General features: G+C 50.2%; 1 protein-coding gene across 4 annotated transcripts in view; it reads left to right on the top strand.

Moving 5' to 3' along the window:
* The window catches only part of Clstn1 (calsyntenin 1), a 58,064-nt gene that overhangs the window by 9,945 nt on the left and 30,021 nt on the right, over nt 1–18,098 (top strand). For all 4 annotated transcript variants that reach the window (XM_060379052.1, XM_060379051.1, XM_060379054.1 and 1 more), the window contains exon 2: nt 18,079–18,098. This exon is cut by the window's right edge and continues 103 nt beyond it. In XM_060379052.1, coding sequence (XP_060235035.1) covers nt 18,079–18,098 — 20 coding nt within the window. The remainder of the gene's footprint in view (nt 1–18,078) is intronic.

Genomic DNA, 18,098 nt, shown 5'->3' with positions numbered 1-18,098 from the left:
TTGACGTCAGGGCCTCAGGTGTCAGAGCAGTAACCAGAGACAGGGAGGGGAAAGACGCAGATGTGGAGTGGGCAGTCCAGGGGATGCTGCCAGCACTCTGCTTTGGAGGGAGCAGTGAGCCATCTAGGATGGGAGGGGTGGGGCTGGCGAGCACACAGTAAGCGGGCTTCCTCGGGGTACCAGGGGCGGAGCTGGAAGGGGCCAGACTGCAGAGGTAGAGGTGGCCCGTCCAGGGCTTGTTCTGACTCCGGAAGATGCAGAACATGGGTGAGCTCAGTTGCTCTGATGTCAGCTCAGAGTGACCGGAATCTGGTGGTGCATGTCCCTCATGGCTGTGAGCTTCATCCTGTGCCTTCTCAAGAACCAGGAAGCATGCAGAGAGCCACAGTATAGGGTCAGAGGTCTGTCATGGAGTAAAGGCAGAGCCTGGAAGACTCTGGAAGTCCCTCAGCTTGAAGGAGGAGCTACCTTCTTCTGCTTGAGGGATTCTAAAGCTTGGTAGACGGAGCAGAGCCAGGGGCAAAGTGCAGGCAAGCATGGTGTCTTGGGCTGGGCAGGCATGGCACAGGCCTGACAAGTGGCTTGGAAAGACAGTCTTGAGTTTCCATCTCAGGTTAAAACTCAAGGTGGTAGGGCAGTAAGGGCTTAGGGTGAGCGTGTTCACTTTTGAACAGTCCTGACCTTTTTTTTCTGTTTGTTTTTAGAGACAGGGTTTTTCTGTGTAGCTGGGCTACACAGACCTTACTATGTAGAACAGGCTACAGGCTGGCCTGGAACTCAGAGATCTGCCTACCTCTGTCTCCAAGCGCCAGGGTTGAAGGCATGTGCCACTGTGCCCAGCCCAACAATCCTGACTTTTTATATTAAGGTGGAGTCTCACTATGTTGCCTGAGGTTGGACTTGAACTTTGAGGCTCAAGCAATCCTCCTGCCTCAGCGTCTTGAGTAACTGGAACTACAAGCTGATTGAATTTCTGGTTTTTTGTTTTTGTTTTTTTTTTTTTAAGAAATCCAAGTACAGGCTGGTAAACCAAGGCAGCTGGTGCAGAGGGTGGTGATGGGACCTTGGCCCAAGTAGCTGGCTGTTGACAAAGTTAAGCCATGTCTAGTCTGGTGCTGATTGAATCTTTGCTCTCGGCTGCTAGAAGCGCGATTTATTTCTCCTCATATGCTCCTTTTGTCGTAAACCTGCCCTCTGTCTCCTCTGATCTCCGGTCGCTTCTGGAACTGCACAGCGGCAGAAAGCCAGCTTTGTTCTGGCAGTGTTTCCTTGGACCACACTCCTGTGTGTTTCCAAGATGACCCCGAGGTCATGTGTTGGGCCCCATGTTAATCTGTGAGGACAGCAACTTGAAACTCAAATTATACTGTCTCCCTGGAAACATTAGAAACCCTTGAAGTTTCCCAAGTGACCACAAGAAATTTGCCCAGCTTGTAGTAGGTGTGAGTGGGGTAGATTTGTAAGAAAGCAGCAAAGTCCCACACAGACCCCATCACATGGCTAATCACGGCTATTAACTTCCAAGCCGTGTGTGAAGAGGAGCTGGGAGGAGAAGTTGAGAACGTAGAGAAGGAATTCCAGTTTCTTGAATTGTGCTCCTGGGTGGGTATGAGGACAGACAAGCCTGTCAGTTGTGGTCTTAATGGGCAGAAGGAAGGCAGAAGGGCAGAGGCAGTGGAAGAGCCTCCTGGGATGGGGCTTGGATCAGGGCAGGTGGTGTGTCCACTTCAGAGACTGTCCGAAGCCGAGGCCTGCTGTCTGCACCTCCCTGGTCTGGGTTCATAGGCATGGGCCGCTTCACTTGCTTTTAAGGAAATACTTATTGACGTGTATTATGTGAAGCCATGACTGGTCAGATGTACCTGATCGTTTGTATTAAAGAATTTAACTTATGAATTGCTGATTGAAACTGTCCCTTGGGATTTTCCAAATGATTTAATCTGTAAGAATCCCAGGTGGGGTTGCAAAGATGGCTCAGAGGTTAAGAGCACTGCCTGCTCTTCCAAAGGTCCTGAGTTCAATTCCCAGCAACTACATGGTGGTGCGTAACCATCTCTAATGAAAGTTGGTGTCTTCTTCTGGCCTTCAGGCACGCATGCAGACAGAACCCTGTATACATAGAACCAGATAGGTCAGCAGGCGGAAATGCTTGGCGTGGAAGTCTGTGCCCAGGGGTCAGGGTCCCGGAGAGAGAACCAGCCACACAGTGCTCTGCTCTGACCACACGTGGGCCGTGGCACATGCGTGCTCACACTCGGACACAAAACACTGCGTGTGTACATGCTCACATGGCAGTAAACACTCAGGAGGGGCTGGAGAGATGGCCTTCAGGCGCATGCCCCTGGGAGGAGAGGAAGTAGGATGTTTTGTCCTTTGTTAATTTTCTTGAAGTCTTTCTTTGAAAACAAGGTATTGTATGGGGTCTGGGGGCTCATTCTTTTAATCCTAGCACTTGGGAGGCAGAGGCAGCCGGTTCATCTGCTATGTGTACCAGAGGTAGGTATGGTGGCCCGTGCCTGTAGTTCCTGCACTCCAGACACTGAGGCAGGAGGATCATTTCAGCCCAGAGTTTGAGAGCAGACTGGGTGGACCTGGTACCAAACTGCACGCTGGGGGAGTAGCTGAGCCCTTCAGGGTTCCCGTCTTGTGAGATCTTATCCCCCTCTGCTCGGAACTTGGTGTGACTGTTTATGGGGTTTTGTTTGTTTTTTGTTTTTCTAGACGGAGTTTCTCTGTGTAGCCCTGGCTGCCCTGGAACTCACTGTGGAGAGCAGGCTGCCTCTGAACGTTGAGATCCTCCCTCCGCTGCCTCCCGAGTGCTGGGCTTGAAGACGTGCACCACCACCACCGCTTGGCAACTGTTTGTGTCTTGAGACAGGGTCTCCTGTGGCTCACATTGTCCCGCCTGTCCCTGGTCCTCCCCTTCCCCAGGGCTGGGATCACACTCAGCCATCTCAGACCTGAGGAGGGTTTAAGGAACTTGTATTATGAGGGCTTGTTTCTGTGTAGATTTGCTATATTAGAAATCGAAAGTAAGTCCCAATTAAGCAAACCCATGATTAGTTTTTTAAGACAGTAATAATAACCCCCATCACATGATCATTTAACAAATTATATTTTTTCCTGAAAACAAAAAGACGCTTTAGAGATTTGGAGATGTGCTCAGTTGTAGGAAGAAACACTTGCTGGTATGCAAGAGGCCTTGGGTTCGTGCCCGGCACCTGAAAACAAAACAACCAACGGTTTAATCGGAAGAAGGACACTGATTTTTTTCCCTGATCTCTGTGTCTGATTATGAAGTGAGCTGAATTCTATATTTAGTCCATTCTGTTTGAAATAGATGAGGAAAATGCAGGCTCACACGGACGCATAGGTGTAGACCTCCTGAAAAGACCAAGGAGATCCCCTCCTCCCCCAAAGAGCCCATAGCATGTTCTAGCAACTGTGACTCTGGGTAGGTTGCCTGTAATTTGCCTCTAAGTGCTAGTTGACAGTGCAGGGCAGAGTCTGCAGAGCCTCACTGCAGCACGGAGGAATCACGCTTCCTCTTGCTGTGCCCCTCATTAACCACGAGGGCCTCCCTGGAGTGGAGAATGGACTTCTGGCCCTCTGGCCTGGCATTGCCTGTGGCACAAGATGTCACCATGGCCCAGTGGGGAACCCTCACAGATGGAAACCCTCTGCTTGGCTTTGGGCTCGGTCTGTGCTTGAAGCTGTATTATTTTGGCTTTTTTGTTTTGTTTTGTTTTTCGGTTTGGTTTTTGAGACAGGGTTTCTCCATGTAGCCCTGGCTGTTCTGGAACTCACTCTGTAGACTAGGTTGGCCTCCTGCTCATATAGATTCAGCTGCCTTTGCCTCCCAAGTTCAGGGATTAAAGGCGTGTGCAACAATGCCCAGCCCTATTTTGCTTTCTTTAAAAATAAAAGTAAAATAAAAAGAAAATTTGAGGCAGGATCTCATATACCCAATGCTGACCTCAAACTAAGTTGTATAGTTGACAATGACCTTGAACTCATGACCTTCCTCCTTTGCTCTCCCAAGTATTGAGATTACAGATGTACAGTTTGGCATTTCTTTTATTTATTATTTACACAGCATTTTGCCTACATGTGTGCCTGTGCACCAGAAGAGGGCACCGGATTGCACTGTAGACGGCTGTGAGCCACCATGTGGTTCCTGGGAATTGAAGTCAAGACCTTTGGAAGAATCGCCAGTGTTCTTAACCTCTGAGCCCTCTCTCCAGCCCTCATTTCCTTTCTTTTCTTTTAAAGATTTATTACTTATTTTATATATAGGCGTTTTCCCTGTCTGTATGAATGTATGTATGTATGTATAAATGTATGTATGTGCAGCACATACATGTAGTTTCTATGGAGACCGGAAGAGGATTTTGGAGGGCCTTCTGGAACTGGAGTTACGGAAGGTCGTGACCACCATGTGGGTGCTGGGAACCAAACTTGGGTCCTGCAAGAGCAGCCAGTGCTTTTAATCACTGAGCTGTCTCTCACTTCCAGTCTTCCTAGGGATGGAACCTCACACATGACAGCAAACACCACTGAGTTAGCCTCCTCTTTTGATCATCACATCACAGTGTCAACAAACTATCACCTTTGTTTATCCTCCCAAGAGGGCCCTTTGCAAGCCTGTAAGTGGCTGCTCTCATTGTAAAGCACTTGCTTTTTATAACCACCATGATGAATGGAGTCTGTGTTCACTGTTTGCCTTATTTTCCTGAGAAATCTGTTGGGATTTCTCAGCATCTGCTTTACCCGGGGACAGTTCCACCCTCAGGAGCCCGCCTGGGTGCCCGTGGGAAAGGCCGGGAACTGCCAGCCCTAGGGCATTCGTTTTGGTGTTATCCTTGATAAGACCATTGACTTGTTTTTGCTCAGACAACATTCTGTACATCTGGTTCCCTGGCTAGTGCTGGGCTACAGTTCTTTCTACCCTGTGTGTGCGAGAGCCCTTCACTTGCAAAGCTGGCAGCTTGCCTGCCTCTGAAACAGGCTCTGGTGCCTCGGATTGTATTGTGCCAGGATGTTAGGTACTTAAAACCCTTAAGTTTTAAAAAGAAAAACAAAACAAAACAAAAAACTATGAATTTATCTTTAAACAACAACAACAAAACCAAACCAACAAAACCTAGCTTCTGAATTACAGTTTTGGGATTGGAGAAGTAAAAAGAACTTCAGAAACCATGTTGCCTGCATGTTTTACCAGAGCGGAAGTAACTGAGGTCATTGCCTCTGTCAGCCAGTGGTTTTTGTAGCTCAGGACTAGCAGATGAGACTGAAGAGTGGAGGTGACTGGAGAGATGAGCGTGTGCTTTGCAATGCAGTGCCCTGGGTTCAAGCCCCGGCCTGTTCCCAAATATTTTATAGTCATTACATTGCATTTATCAACTGCCTCGGCATTTACTTGTGGAAGCAGCTCAGAAGCTTGCACTGTGCTCTCCTCACGGCTGCAGCACAGCGTTGGCAAGAGCTGGAAGGGATGTGCTGTGGGCTGACTGCTGCTCTGAGTGCTGTCGGTGTGACAATCTACTGCTGCTGTCTCCAGGGAAGCCTGCTCACCAGGGAGCTAAACTTTGCCCTGGAGGCCAGCTCTGCCGCCAGGAAGGCACCTTTCCTTGGCTGCATTCTGTCTCAGGGTCCCCAGAGGGTGGATTTGGGTGTGGCCACTCCTTACTGTGAACTCTTGCATGGGTTATTTAGTTTCTCTGTAACCAGTTTTTTTTTTTTTTTTTTTAATTTTATTTTTCTCATTAGTTACATTTTGTTAATTCTGTATCCCAGCTGTATCCCTCATTCCCTCCCCAATCCCACCCTCCCTCCCTCATCTCCTCCCTGCCCCTTTCCAAGTCCACTGATAGGGGAGGACCTCCTCCCCTATCATATGAAGGGTTTTTTTTTTTTAATCTGGGAAACTAGGGTAGTAACAATCGTCAGGGTTGAGAGTGAATGAATCTTAAAGTGTTTTGGATAGTAGAAAGAGCATGTACGCTGCTTTATTCCATGTAAATCCCTTGCACCTCTTTTTAAACATGAGATGAAATTTACACAATATGGACAGTTGAATTTTTTTTTAACATTCACTTAATATGTGTGTGTGCTCGTGGGCGTGTGTGCTCATGTGTGCCATGCCACAAATGCAGAGGTCAGAAGACGGCTTGCAGGAAGGAGTTGGCTCACTCTTTCCATTGTGTGGGTCCCTGGGAATTGAATTTCAGTCGTCAGGTTTGGTGGCAAGTGTGTTTACCTGCCAGCCCAGGTGCTTATGTGCACAGACATTTTTAGTTTACATGGGTGAGTATCAAGGAGAGTAGACAGGGGTGTCTCTTGTCTGAAGCTGCCAGCATCTTTCCAGGGTCAGTAGTGATTGAGAGCCTCTGTTTGTGCATTCCCCGTCGTTTGATGTCTTCAGTGTTCTGCATTTTGACTATTTTAATGGCTGCTCTGTTTAGTGGAGTCTCAGCATTGTTCAGGTTGACAGTATGTGGGGGAGTTGAGACAGGGTTTCTCTGTGTAGCCCAGCCTGTCCTGAATTCGATGTGTAGACTAAGCTGGCCTTGAGCGCACAGAGATCCATTTGCCTCCCCAGTGGTGGGATTGTACCACTGCACCCCACCTTCTGCGGAATAGCAGAGATGTGTCCTCCGTGGGGTTGTGACCGCAGGTTGAGAACCACTGCTTTAGGGGCCCTTGTTTCCTTTTGGGGGACTCGCTAGGCTGCTCTTGAATTCGCAGACTCTCGGGTCCTCCGCTTGTGGCTTCTGAGTGGGAATGTTAGGCATGAGTTCCTGGCCCTGGATCAGCCCTTTTTTTTTTTTTCTTCTTTTCTAATGTATTCACCTGTTTGGGGATAGGCATGAGGAATGTGCGGCATCACTCACCGTGCGAGCGTAGAGTGCGTACACACGCGTGGGTGGCATAGCCTACCTCATACTCGGGGTCATAGCCTGTTTTACATTTTTGTTTTAAACTTTATTTTCACTAATAATCAGGACTCTACGTGCCCCTTAGCCTGTATCTCTAGATTGCTTTTCCATCTCTACATCTCGTTCCTTAGGTCTCTGGAGCAGCAGCAGGCTTCCTTCCACGTTACCTCAGGGTGACAGAAAGGAGTGCATCCTAATGTAGCAGCAAAAGTAGCACCTCGTGTCCGTCCATCTGTTGATGCTTCCTTGGGGTGATCTCACCTGGTAATGGTTTGAATGGTGCTGCCATGAGGACTCATATTTATTTAATACCCTTTGACCCCTCCCCCCCGTTCCTAGGCATTAGGAATGGTGCTGTGTTCGTTAAATGAGAAAGTTCCAACAGTGGCAGAGACATTTTTTGTTGTTGTTCCTTTTGCTTTGTTTCATTTGAAACAGGGTTTCTCTGTGTAGCCTTGGCTCTCCTGGAACTCAGTCTGGACCAGGCTGGAAGTTTAGTTTGAATCATTATTAATGTGTACGTGCGTGTACCTATGTGAATGTTTACTGTGTGCATGTGGACACTCACAAAGCTGAGGTTACACGCAGTGGTGGGATGCCACATGTGGGTGCCAGAAGCCGCACAAGTAGCAAGTACCCTTGACTCCTGAGCCGACTCCAGCCGGGGCAGAAACCGTCCTGCAGCAAAGGGAACCCTTGTCCTCTGCTTTCGAGGGCAGGTCAGATTTCCGCATCTCCAACCCAAGTGTCTCCGCTGACTCAGCTGCTCCTCATGTGACTGTCTCAGGTTCGCAGCAGCCAGCCTGGTTTCTCTCTGGGTGTCTCCAACGGTGTGGATGTCGCCTTTCAGGCCGCGGGTTCAGTGGAGACCCCTCCACAAGGACAGTGTTCGTATGGCCGGCCAGCCCTTCCTTGTCTCGGCTTCTCAGCACGAGGCTTTGTTCTGCTGCCAGCCTTTGTCCTTCCTCCGTTTCACTCCTCTTGCTGCCTGTGACCCTCGTTCCAATTTGCTGATTAATCACCGCACATTCCGTCTATTCATTCTGGCTTCGTGTCATCTCCAATTTGACAAACAAATGGGTTGGAGAGAGCCCAGTGAGGACAGAGCCTTTGAGAGGCGGCTGGAGGGGGATCTGGGTTCCCATGGGTTCCTGGCTCTGCTGAGTCGGTCCCTGACTCCATCCCATTCTCAGCCATGGCCTATGAGGGGAAGCCTCAGCACATGCGTGGGGTCTCAGATGAGAGCGGGGATGATGCTCAGGCCATGCTAGGCGCCAGGCGAGCTGTAGCCGGCCCTGGCCATTCCGCCCCTGCCTCACTTCGGCTTCTTCACGTGGGCCCTGCTCCCTCTCCTTGTGCAAATGCACCTTTGTGAGCACCCTAGGTCCCTTAAAGAGCAGCGGTGCTGTAGCTCAGTGTCCCGGGACGTGGTACATCCAGAACAACTCGGGCACAGCGGGTCTTCTTCTGCCTTGGAGTCTGGCTGTCTCAGCGTTACATTGATTCTTTTTCTTTCTTGGGAGACCCCATGGCCAAATACGATGGGGCAGTTTCATTTTCTGTTTCTCACAAGAATGTTATATTTATCTTGCAAATAACACAAGGACTTGTCAGAGCCCTAGTCTCGCACTGTTAGTATCATAGGAACATCAATAAAAAAGGAGAGACAAAACCAGGAGCGAGGGCACGATCCTGATTTTCCTGAGCAGGCGTTCTGGATTTATACACGGCCATTGCCAGCCTTTGATAGTACTTAGGGAAGCAGCTGGTAAGGATTTCACATCGATAATGAATGTCAGCGGGTTTTCAATACCTCGTGGCCTTTTTGGAACTGCGTGTGATAGAGTTTTCCATTGTGCATGAAGGTCAGGAGACTACAAACACAGGACTTGGAAATGCCGCTGGACTCTTAGTTACTGGCTCAAGACAGTGCCCAGGCTGCCCTATTTAAATTCAAGACAAATGTGATAATGATACAGGAAAATGGAAAGGTCAGGTCGGGCCTGTATTTCCTGATAGCATTAAAAGTAGGAAACCGAAGGAAATCGTAGCTTGTGCTGTGTGGCCTAGCTGGTTTGTAGTCAACGCTGTAAGCGCCCGCTGATAAGCTCTTGTGTGCCCACACGCAGACACCACACTTTTCCTGTGTGTTAGTGTCAGGGCATCTGCTCTGTGTGCTGCCCGTTTAATTCTATTGAAAACCACAGATAGGTGCTAGCAAGATGGCTCAGCAGCTAAGAGCACCGGCTGCTTTCACAGAGGACCTGGGTTTGGTTTCCAGTACCCACTTGGTAGTTCATGACCATCTTCTATTAACTCTGGTTCCAGGGCACCTGATGCCCTCTTCTGGTCGCCGAGGACACCGGGCATGCACATGGTGCACACATACATACTGGTAAAACACACACACACACACACACTCTTAAAAAAAAAAAAAGGGAAGCTGCTATAGCCAGATGCACACACACAGCTTTGATCCCAGCACTCGGGAGACAGAGGCAGGAGGATCTCTGTGAGTTTGAGACTCAGCAGATTCCAGGTCAGGCAGGACTATGTAGTGAGAGCCTGTCTTCAAAAAGAAAAGAAAACTGCACGGTCATATGAGTGATTTCCATGGCTGGCTCTGTGGTGAAAGTGGCCAGACACATACAAGATGAACTGGGATTGTTGAAGGGCCCATTCCTGCACCAGGCTGTGGGGTGCATATTCCTTCTGTGGTTTGTGTTTTTATGTAAACCTTTTGAAGCCTTTTGCAGAATAGATCCCATAAATAACCATCAGCATCCAAGTCAAATTAGTATCTGAGACCAGCCTGCCTGTTCGCAGGTAGTGAGGAGACAGCAGGCTGGGACAGGTAAGTTGACGCTGAGGAGATTGTTGGGAGATTTGGAAACACCGATTGGTTGCAGGGCTTACCTGGAAACCGTGGCCTGCCCTGAAGCGCCGAGAAGCCTGTGACGGCCTTCGCAGACCTGCCCGGAGCTTCTGTGCCACATCTCAGAGCGTTAGCCGTCACCTGTGAGATGACTGTAGGGGGGACTGTGCCAAAGCAAAGCCGCGAGCTGGGGGCCTCGGCTGAGCCAGGGAGGGGCGAGAGCCGCCAGGGAGGGGCGAGAGCCGCAGTTGGGTCCCTCCCAAGGTGGAGTGTTCTGAGGGCACCTGTGAGCAAAAGCCACCCGCTCAGGCTAAGGAACCTTGCCTACCACCTCTTGTGGCCTCTGCTCCTGAGCCTCCTGTGGCACAGCTGGTTCTCTGTTGGGGAGTGTGTGCCAGGGCGGTGCGCTGCCCACTCTGCAGCCGGCTCAGTCCGGCTGCCTCAGCCTGCAGGGTAGGGTCAGGAGCTGCACCCAGCAGAAGGGCAGCAGGCAGTGGGCGTCCTTCCTTTCCTGCTGCTCAGTGGTGTTCAGGGCAGGTGACTCAGCTCTCGAAGGTTTCACCTCCCTCATCTTTGGGAACGAGAGATTTCCAGTTGTCTTCCTTTGCTGGCTCCAGAGACGGACACCTGAGAAAGATGTGTCTCACCCCAGCCCCCTTGGCTCCTCCTCATATCTCACACCTTCGTTCCCAAAAGCTACTGCTCAGCAGACATATCCAACAGTCACTGTTTGAGGCAGGCTGGGGAGTTTGACAGAATCTCAGATGAAACTGGACCCCACCCACCTGAGTCAGAGATCCCCTGTCGCCTGGGATGTGACCCACAAACATCAGACGCCATCTTATGTGCCCTTCCTCTGGGTATTCTGGACTCCAGAGAGTTTGATCTGATCCCAGGGATGCTGTAGCTCAGGGTGTGGCCCCTGCATCCCTGCTGGAGTCTGTCCCTGGTCAGGATGCAGAGAAAGCAGAAGCACACCCAGAGGAATCCTGTCACCCAGGGCTGCCTTTACCTGGACCTTCCCAGCCTACAGTCAAACCCAGAGGGAGGTTTCTCATTTCTTCAACGCTTACAGCTGCCTTCGACGCACCCCTGCCTGTCGCCATGGGCAGCTTCTAGAGAGTGGTGCACTGGTTCGAAGTGCTGGGGTCCAGCCGCAGCCTGGGCGGTGCAAGAGCTTCTGGTGAACGCCTTCTGCGCTGCAGCTGGCGTCCAGGCCTCGGTGCTGGTGTGGATGCTGCAGCACGTTTAGGGCCCTGCAGGCTCTGTGGAAGCTCAGGGGACAGTAGGGGACACAGGCCAGCAGAGGGACTTGTCATGGTTTGTATTGCTGTCTGCCCTGCTTTGGTAGGGCAAATCTGATGTGAGAAAGAGTTGGATTTAGGAACGTGGTGTCTTCAGTTGCTGTCACTGCGATGGCTTTCGTGCCAGAGAAGTGCTCGAATGTGATAGGAGGCACTTTGGAAAATTAGAGCTTTTATGAAGGTCTTGGTGAGAGGAAAGTAATTGGTAGCTGCTGCTGCTGCTGCTGCTGCTGCTTGGGTTAGAGCCCAGGGCCTTGTCCATGTCAAATTCATGCCTAGCCACAAGCCACAGCCTCACCACAGCATGAGCAGTAAAAGAAAACTCACTGAGCTGGAAGTCGGGCACAAGATTTAAGCCCAGCATCAGGGAGGCAGAGGCAGGCAGAGCTCTGCATTCTAGGCCAGCCTGGTCTACAGAGTGAGCTCTAGGCCAGCCTGGTCTACATGCTTGCAGAGCAAGCGCTGTAGCCGCTGAGCCATCTCCCACTTCCTGAGCTTCTCCTCTGCCTCCTCACTGGCCATGTGTGGCAGAAGCCTAGGCACCGCCCCACGGCTTAGTGCAGCGCCTTGTCTTCCCCGTTGTGTCTCCTGCCCGCTGGCACTGCAGACCGCCTTCCCCACCCGGGTCCAGGCAAGACACCCTTGCTTCCTCCCTCAGTGCCTCTGCAGCTCGGGCGGGAGGCAGCCTGTGGGCTCCTCTCATGGAACCCCCTGGTTTGCCAGTCTCCCGTCTCTCCCTTCAAGTGTCATTTCCTGACACAAAGGGCTCGGTGCAGCTCTGAGGGGTCACTCAGTCCCCGTGAGCCAGCCTGTCAGCAGACTACCCCTGTGACAGGCGTCAAGCCCCTGAGTCCCTGGAGGGTCAGATCTGGGTCAGCCAGGTTTGAGCCCGCTGTCACCTTGTAGAGAACTGGGCTTCTCATGACACAGCGTCTCAAGTCAGTGCTTTCACGGACAAAGTGAATAGCTCCCACTGCATTTCTCTCCCCTCCCCGAACTCTGAACAAGTGAAGATGACTTTGAACTCTTGACCCTTCGGCCTCCAGCTCCAGGTACTTCTGTTATAGGACTGTCTGCGTGTGTGTGTGTGTGTGTGTGTGTGTGTGTGTGTGTGTGTGTAGCAAGTACGCTGTCCACCGAGTCATCTCCCAGCCCCACCTCTGTGCTCTTTATGAAGAAAACCAAATGCTTATTTGTGTAATTTAAGAATTCATTTTATATTGCATTGTTTTATTTTTATAATTCACACAGAGTTGGATGTTTTAAAGTGCACAAGTGATTTTAAGGTGGGAAACATTTTTGTTTGTTTGTTTGTTTTACACAGGGTCTCTCTGTGTAGCCCTGGCTGTCCTGGAACTCACTCTGTAGATCAGGCTGGCCTTGAACTCAGAGAACCACCCGACTCTGCCTCCCAAGTGCCGGGATCAAGGTGTGCGCCACCATACCGGGCTGCATTGCTCTTCTTGATGAGGTGGCTCCAAGTCGCCTCTCAGGGGAGCAGGGATGGGCTTTCCTTTAGAGCATTTCTGGCTCTGCTGGACACAGACAGCTTGGCCTAACCAGGAGAAGCTAGAGGTAGCCAGTGTATGGATATCTGGTGCTGTCGGTTAGTTAGCTGGCTTGTTTTTAATTAATGAATTTTTTTATTTTATGTACATTGGTGTTTGACTGCATGTATATCTATGTGAGGGTGTTGTATCCCATGGAACAGGAGTTACAGACAGTTGTGAATTGCCATGTGGTTACTGGGAATTGAACCTGGGTCCTCTGGAAGAGCAGTCAGTGCTCTTAACTGCTGAGCTGTCTCTCCAGCCCTTTGGCTTTATTATTATTTTTGTTGTTGTTTTTATATCCTTTTTTTTTTTTTCATTTAATGAGTGTTTTGCCTGCACGTATGTAATTATGCCAGGTGTGTGCTGTGTGTGCACCAGAGGCCAAAAGAGTGTGGAGCACGGAGCTGCTTCCCCAGCCCCGGGTATTTAGTTTTAGGGAGAAAAATCACTCTGGATAATTAGAAAACATTTTACAGAGTCAGAGGGAGCTGACGTATTTCCCGCCTGTGGCTGGGGATAAACTGAGCAGCAGAGTGTGAATTGCACTGTCGCCTCAGCTGAAGTTTCCCCTGGTGTTGAAGGCCCAGCTTATGTTTTCCCTTAACGCCATCACTGTATGAGATCCGTTCTCTAATAAGAGGAATCCTCTGAAGGTTTGAGCCTCAGGATCCACTCTAGCATGAGCTGTACTAACTGGAGTTTGAGGAGTTGCTGACTGGGGTGAGGTCATGGGTTTGTGGCCAGCCTGGGAAGTGGCCTAAGAAGTCGGCCCCGCCCCCATAGCTGCTTCCCCTTCGTGCAGCCTTCAGAAAGTTCATGTTGGCTATCTAAGTGAGGCAGCTCAGTCACCCACTCTCAGCACTTGCCCAGTGTGTGTGAGGCCCCAGGTTCCAACCCACATCTGCAAAAAGAAAGAAAGAAAAGGCAGGTGCCCCTCTTCCCCTGAGCAGAATTTGTACAGTCACCTCTCATTCCCACCCCAAGCCTCCTGCTTTTCTGCCCTCCAGCCCTTTTTAAATCTTTACTGCCAGCCAGGCATGGTGGTGTGTGCCTTTAATCCCAGCATTCGCTGTGTAGCTCTGGCTGGCCCCAAAGCCTCAGAGACCCACCTGCCTGTGCCTCCCAAGTGCTGGAATTAAAGCCTGTGCCACCCTGCCTGGCTCGTATGAACTTTGGGTGAGTGGTCCTCGAGGGCACGTTTAGGAGTCTGTTTATACCCTGGGGCCAGGTGCCTGGTGAACTTGCAGTTCCTCGGGCTTTTGGCTCTGACTGATCCGTAAGTTCTGAGACTCAGTGGCTGCGTATCTCTGGAGGGGGAGGTCTTGCTTTGCTCTCACTTGACCTTGGCAGGGTGGTGGGCACATTTGTGTTGGCAGCTGCCTTCGCATGTTGGTCCTCATCATAAAGGTGCCCTCATTCGGTGCTGGCTCACTACATACTATGGGGGCACTTGGAGCAGAGCTGACATGTTTTGGAGTATAGATGCATTTGATGTTCGTGTTCTAGCAAGTGTCCTGAGAACCCAGCACTCAGTGAAAGATTGCTTGGGACACAGAGCTTTGAGAAGTTAAGGATCTGTGACATTCAGCTGGCAGGAAGGACCACAAATGGTATGAGCTGAGCAGAATTTATGACTGGAGGTAGTACTCAATCTGAGAGTGGCTTTTTATTTTTACATTTTATAAGTAATATTACTACTGGTGTGTGCGTGCACACACACACTGCAGTGTACATGTGACACGTAATTTTTTTCTTCCCATCCCTTAGCTCCAGGAATAATAACTCATTAGTCTCATTAAATATCATACAAATACTTAGGCCATGTAGGCGCTTCTCTGGCTAGCTCATAACTTAAAATGGCCCATTATGCTGATCTGCATTCTGCCGTGTAGCCAGTTACCTGAGCTCAGGCACCATGCGTCTGTCTTCCTCACATCTTGCAGGCTATCTCAGAATCCCTTCTGCCTGCTGGATGCTCCACCCATTTACTGCCTCATCCATAGGCCATAGGGTTTTTTTTTTTTTAAAGATTTTACTTATTTATTATTTATACAACATTGTGCCTGCATGTACATCTGCATGTCAGAAGAGGGCACCAGATCTCATTATAGATGGTTGTGAGCCACCGTGTGGGTGCTGGGAATTGAACTCAGGACCTCTGGAGGAACAGTCAGTGCTCTTAACCTCTGAGCCATCTCTCCAGCCCAGGCCATAGGTTTTTTTAAATTGACAAGTGCTGCATCCATACAATACACAAGAGATTCCTTCTACATTGGAGACCAGAGGAAAACATGCTAATCAAAGGACAACTTGCTGGAGTTGGTCCCCACCTCCACTGGGTTCCTGGGATGAAACTCAGGCTGACAGGCTTGGCAGCGAGTACTAAATTATGTTGCTGGGTATGTGCTGGGACAGAAGTACTGAGAACCACACTCGGGTCCTGCACAAGAGCAGTGCCTGGTCCTGACAGCTGAGCCATCGCCAGCTCAGAGAACTTGTCTTCTGCCATCTCCGGTCTGGAACTATGCCACCACCCTCCTGTCAGCTTCCTGTTGCTGTGAAAAATGGGTGAGAAAATCACCTTAAATAAGGAACCGTGTTGGCTGTAGATTCAGAGGTTGCAGCCTGCGCTCTGTGGGCTCCTGTTCCTGGGCCTGTGGTGACTGTGCCACTGCATGGAGTAATGGAGACTTCTCACCCCCTAGGGCAGCACTCCTCAGCCTTCCTGATTCTGCGGCCCTTCAATCCAGCTCCTCATGCTGCGGCGACCCTAACCGTTAAAAAAGATTGCATAGGTTTTTTTAATGCATGAGTGCTTTGTCTGCATGTACACCTGCACGCCAGCACCAGATCCCTTTATAGATGGCTGTGAGCCACCACGTGGTAGCTGGAAATTGCACTTAGGACCTCTGGAAGAGCAGCCAGTGCTCTTAATCGCTGAAACATCTCACTAGTCCCCCCCCCCGCATAAGATTATTTTTGTTGCTACTTCATAATCTTGCTACTTGAATTGTGACGTAGATATTTGATATACAGATCTGGCATGCAACCCCTGACCCACAGGTTGAGAACCGCTGGTCTAGTGGCTGGGGAAGCAGAGAGGAAATAGTGAGGAGGCGGAAGAGGGAGTGGCCCACTCCTGCTCCAGGCCACACTGGTGCCACCTCCTACAGCTTCCCCCCTTCTCTCCCCAGTAGCACCACAGGTTGGTGAGCAAGTAGAATGCCCAGGCCTTTGGGGCACATTCACTCTCCAGACTGTCCCATCCTGTTCCAGTGTTCTGTTTTGTTTGTAGATTTTTATCTTTGTGTGTGTGTGTGTGTGTGTGTGTGTGTGTGTGTGTGTGCGTTGGGTTGGGTTTCCTGCGCGTATTCTGCACACCATGTGTGTGCCTAGTGCCCACCAGAGGTTAGATCCCCCGGAACTGGAGTTGTAGGTGGCTGTGCGCTGCTGTGTGGGTGTTAGCCAAACCCAGGGCCTCTGCAGGAGCAGCCACGCTCCTGACTGCTGAGCCCACTCTGCAGCCCCACCCCCACCCCACCCCACCCCCGTTTCAGTGTGACAAGTCTCACTGAACTGATTGACCTTGAACTTGAGATCCTCTTGACCCTGCCTTCCTGAGTTTGAAGAAGGTGGTAGGCACGTGGCATGTGACACTGCCTAAGTAGGGATGGAGAACAGCGTCAGCCGCGCTTTTCCACTCCTGTCATCCTAACGGGGGCTGCCGGTACGCCTTTGACCAGGGGTGGACCAGAGGCTATTTTTTAATCGAAGCCTAATTTAAAGCATGCACACCCAAGTACCTGCTGCCACCTGGTGGCAGTTCTGTGGAATTGCAGGCTCTTTTGATGGGCCAGGATTCGGTTTGTCTTGGATTTTATAGGTTCAGTTTGTAGTCAAAATGCATTACAGATTCTTGAAGCTTACAGTATGGCCAGCCTGGGTATTCTGAAATAGGAAGCATTCATCAAATTCCTACTGTCCTACAGTGGGATTCTACACACAAAGATGTAAAGCGGAAGAATGTGAGTGATGTCAAGGGCTCTGTAGTGCCCTGTGGATCTGAAGCCAAGGTTAACCCTGATGTTCACTGTTCATATTGTGTTTTTCAAGACAGGGTTCCCTGTGTAGCCCTGGCTGCACGAGAACTCGCCCTGTAGGCCAAGCTGGGATTAAGGCATGTGCCACTACCATCTGATATTCATATTGATTCTAAAATCAAGTTTTTAACGCTTAAAATCTGTAGTCACGGATATTATTTTTGTCTGAAAGTGACCCCAGAAAACCTACACACTTACAGGTGTGATTGCCATCTTTGCTGTGGAAACGTAGCTGGCTTTGATGCTGGGGGATGCCGTGGAGTGAGGGAGTGCAGGGCTGTGTCACAGCTGATGCGGTCCTGGACCTACAGTCTGTAGTCTGGTGATTTGGAGAGAGGATGATTACAAAAACATCAGTTACTTGTTTCTATAAATGTTTCATAATGCAAATTGAATGTGATGAAATATTAAAAATATCATTCATTAATTATTGAAAAGTTCAGCCTCAGGAAATGGCCGCCTCTCTCATTATACTGCCAGCTTAAAGGAGCAATTGAGAAATTCTGAATTATAAAATAGAGTACTGGAATGGGGGTGAAATTAATTGCCACCAAGTTATTTTCTGCTCTGAAACTTGTTAACCATTTTTAGCTGTAGCCTTTCCCAGCCGGTCCATTCTGTGTTAGGACATTGCAGGTGTCCTGCACTTTGCTTTGCTTTAATATTTTTACATTTTTGTTGTGCGGGGGCAGGGGGAGAACAGGTAATGTCATTTTAAGCTGGGAGTTTTATGGACTCAAATATCAGAATAAAACTCAATTTTGTTTTATTGTGTTTGTACTAATACAAGTCAGTGTCAAATGCTGCTATTAATTACAAGCCAAGTTAATAGTTTCCGTTGTAAAATGAAAGGTCGGGTGGGATTCAGTGGCGTGCAGCTGTAATCCCAGCAATTTGGGAGGCGGACCTACCCAGCCTGGGGGTGTGGGGTGGGGGAGAGAACTAAAACACCGTTCGCCTCACACGGATTGCCCGTGCCCAGCTTCCCTCCTGGTGTGTAAAAATCGTCTAGGACGATAACTGGGGTGTCACCAGAGGGCGGGCCGCCCAGCCGGGCTGCACAGCGGAGTTTGCCTCTGTTCCGTGAGCGCTTTAGTAGAAGGCTGGCGGGCCTGCCGCCGTGGGGGCAGAGGGCGGGAGTCCTCTGTCAGAGCTCCGTCGCAGAAGTAGCTCGTGGAGGGAAGGAGTGGCCCCCGCGACCCGGGTTGGCTTTCGCGCGGGGTCCTCCTCTAATCCAAGCGCCCCTTGCTCAAAGCCCAGAAGCAGCAGCGGACTCTCACCGGCGTCTCTCTCTCTCTCCTGACGCAGTGAACAAGCACAAGCCGTGG

The sequence above is a fragment of the Meriones unguiculatus genome, chromosome 3 (assembly GCF_030254825.1).
Source record: "Meriones unguiculatus strain TT.TT164.6M chromosome 3, Bangor_MerUng_6.1, whole genome shotgun sequence".
Lineage (NCBI taxonomy): Eukaryota > Metazoa > Chordata > Mammalia > Rodentia > Muridae > Meriones > Meriones unguiculatus.
The sequence above is the reverse complement of the archived record's forward strand: the minus strand, read 5'-3'. Positions and strand labels throughout refer to the sequence as shown.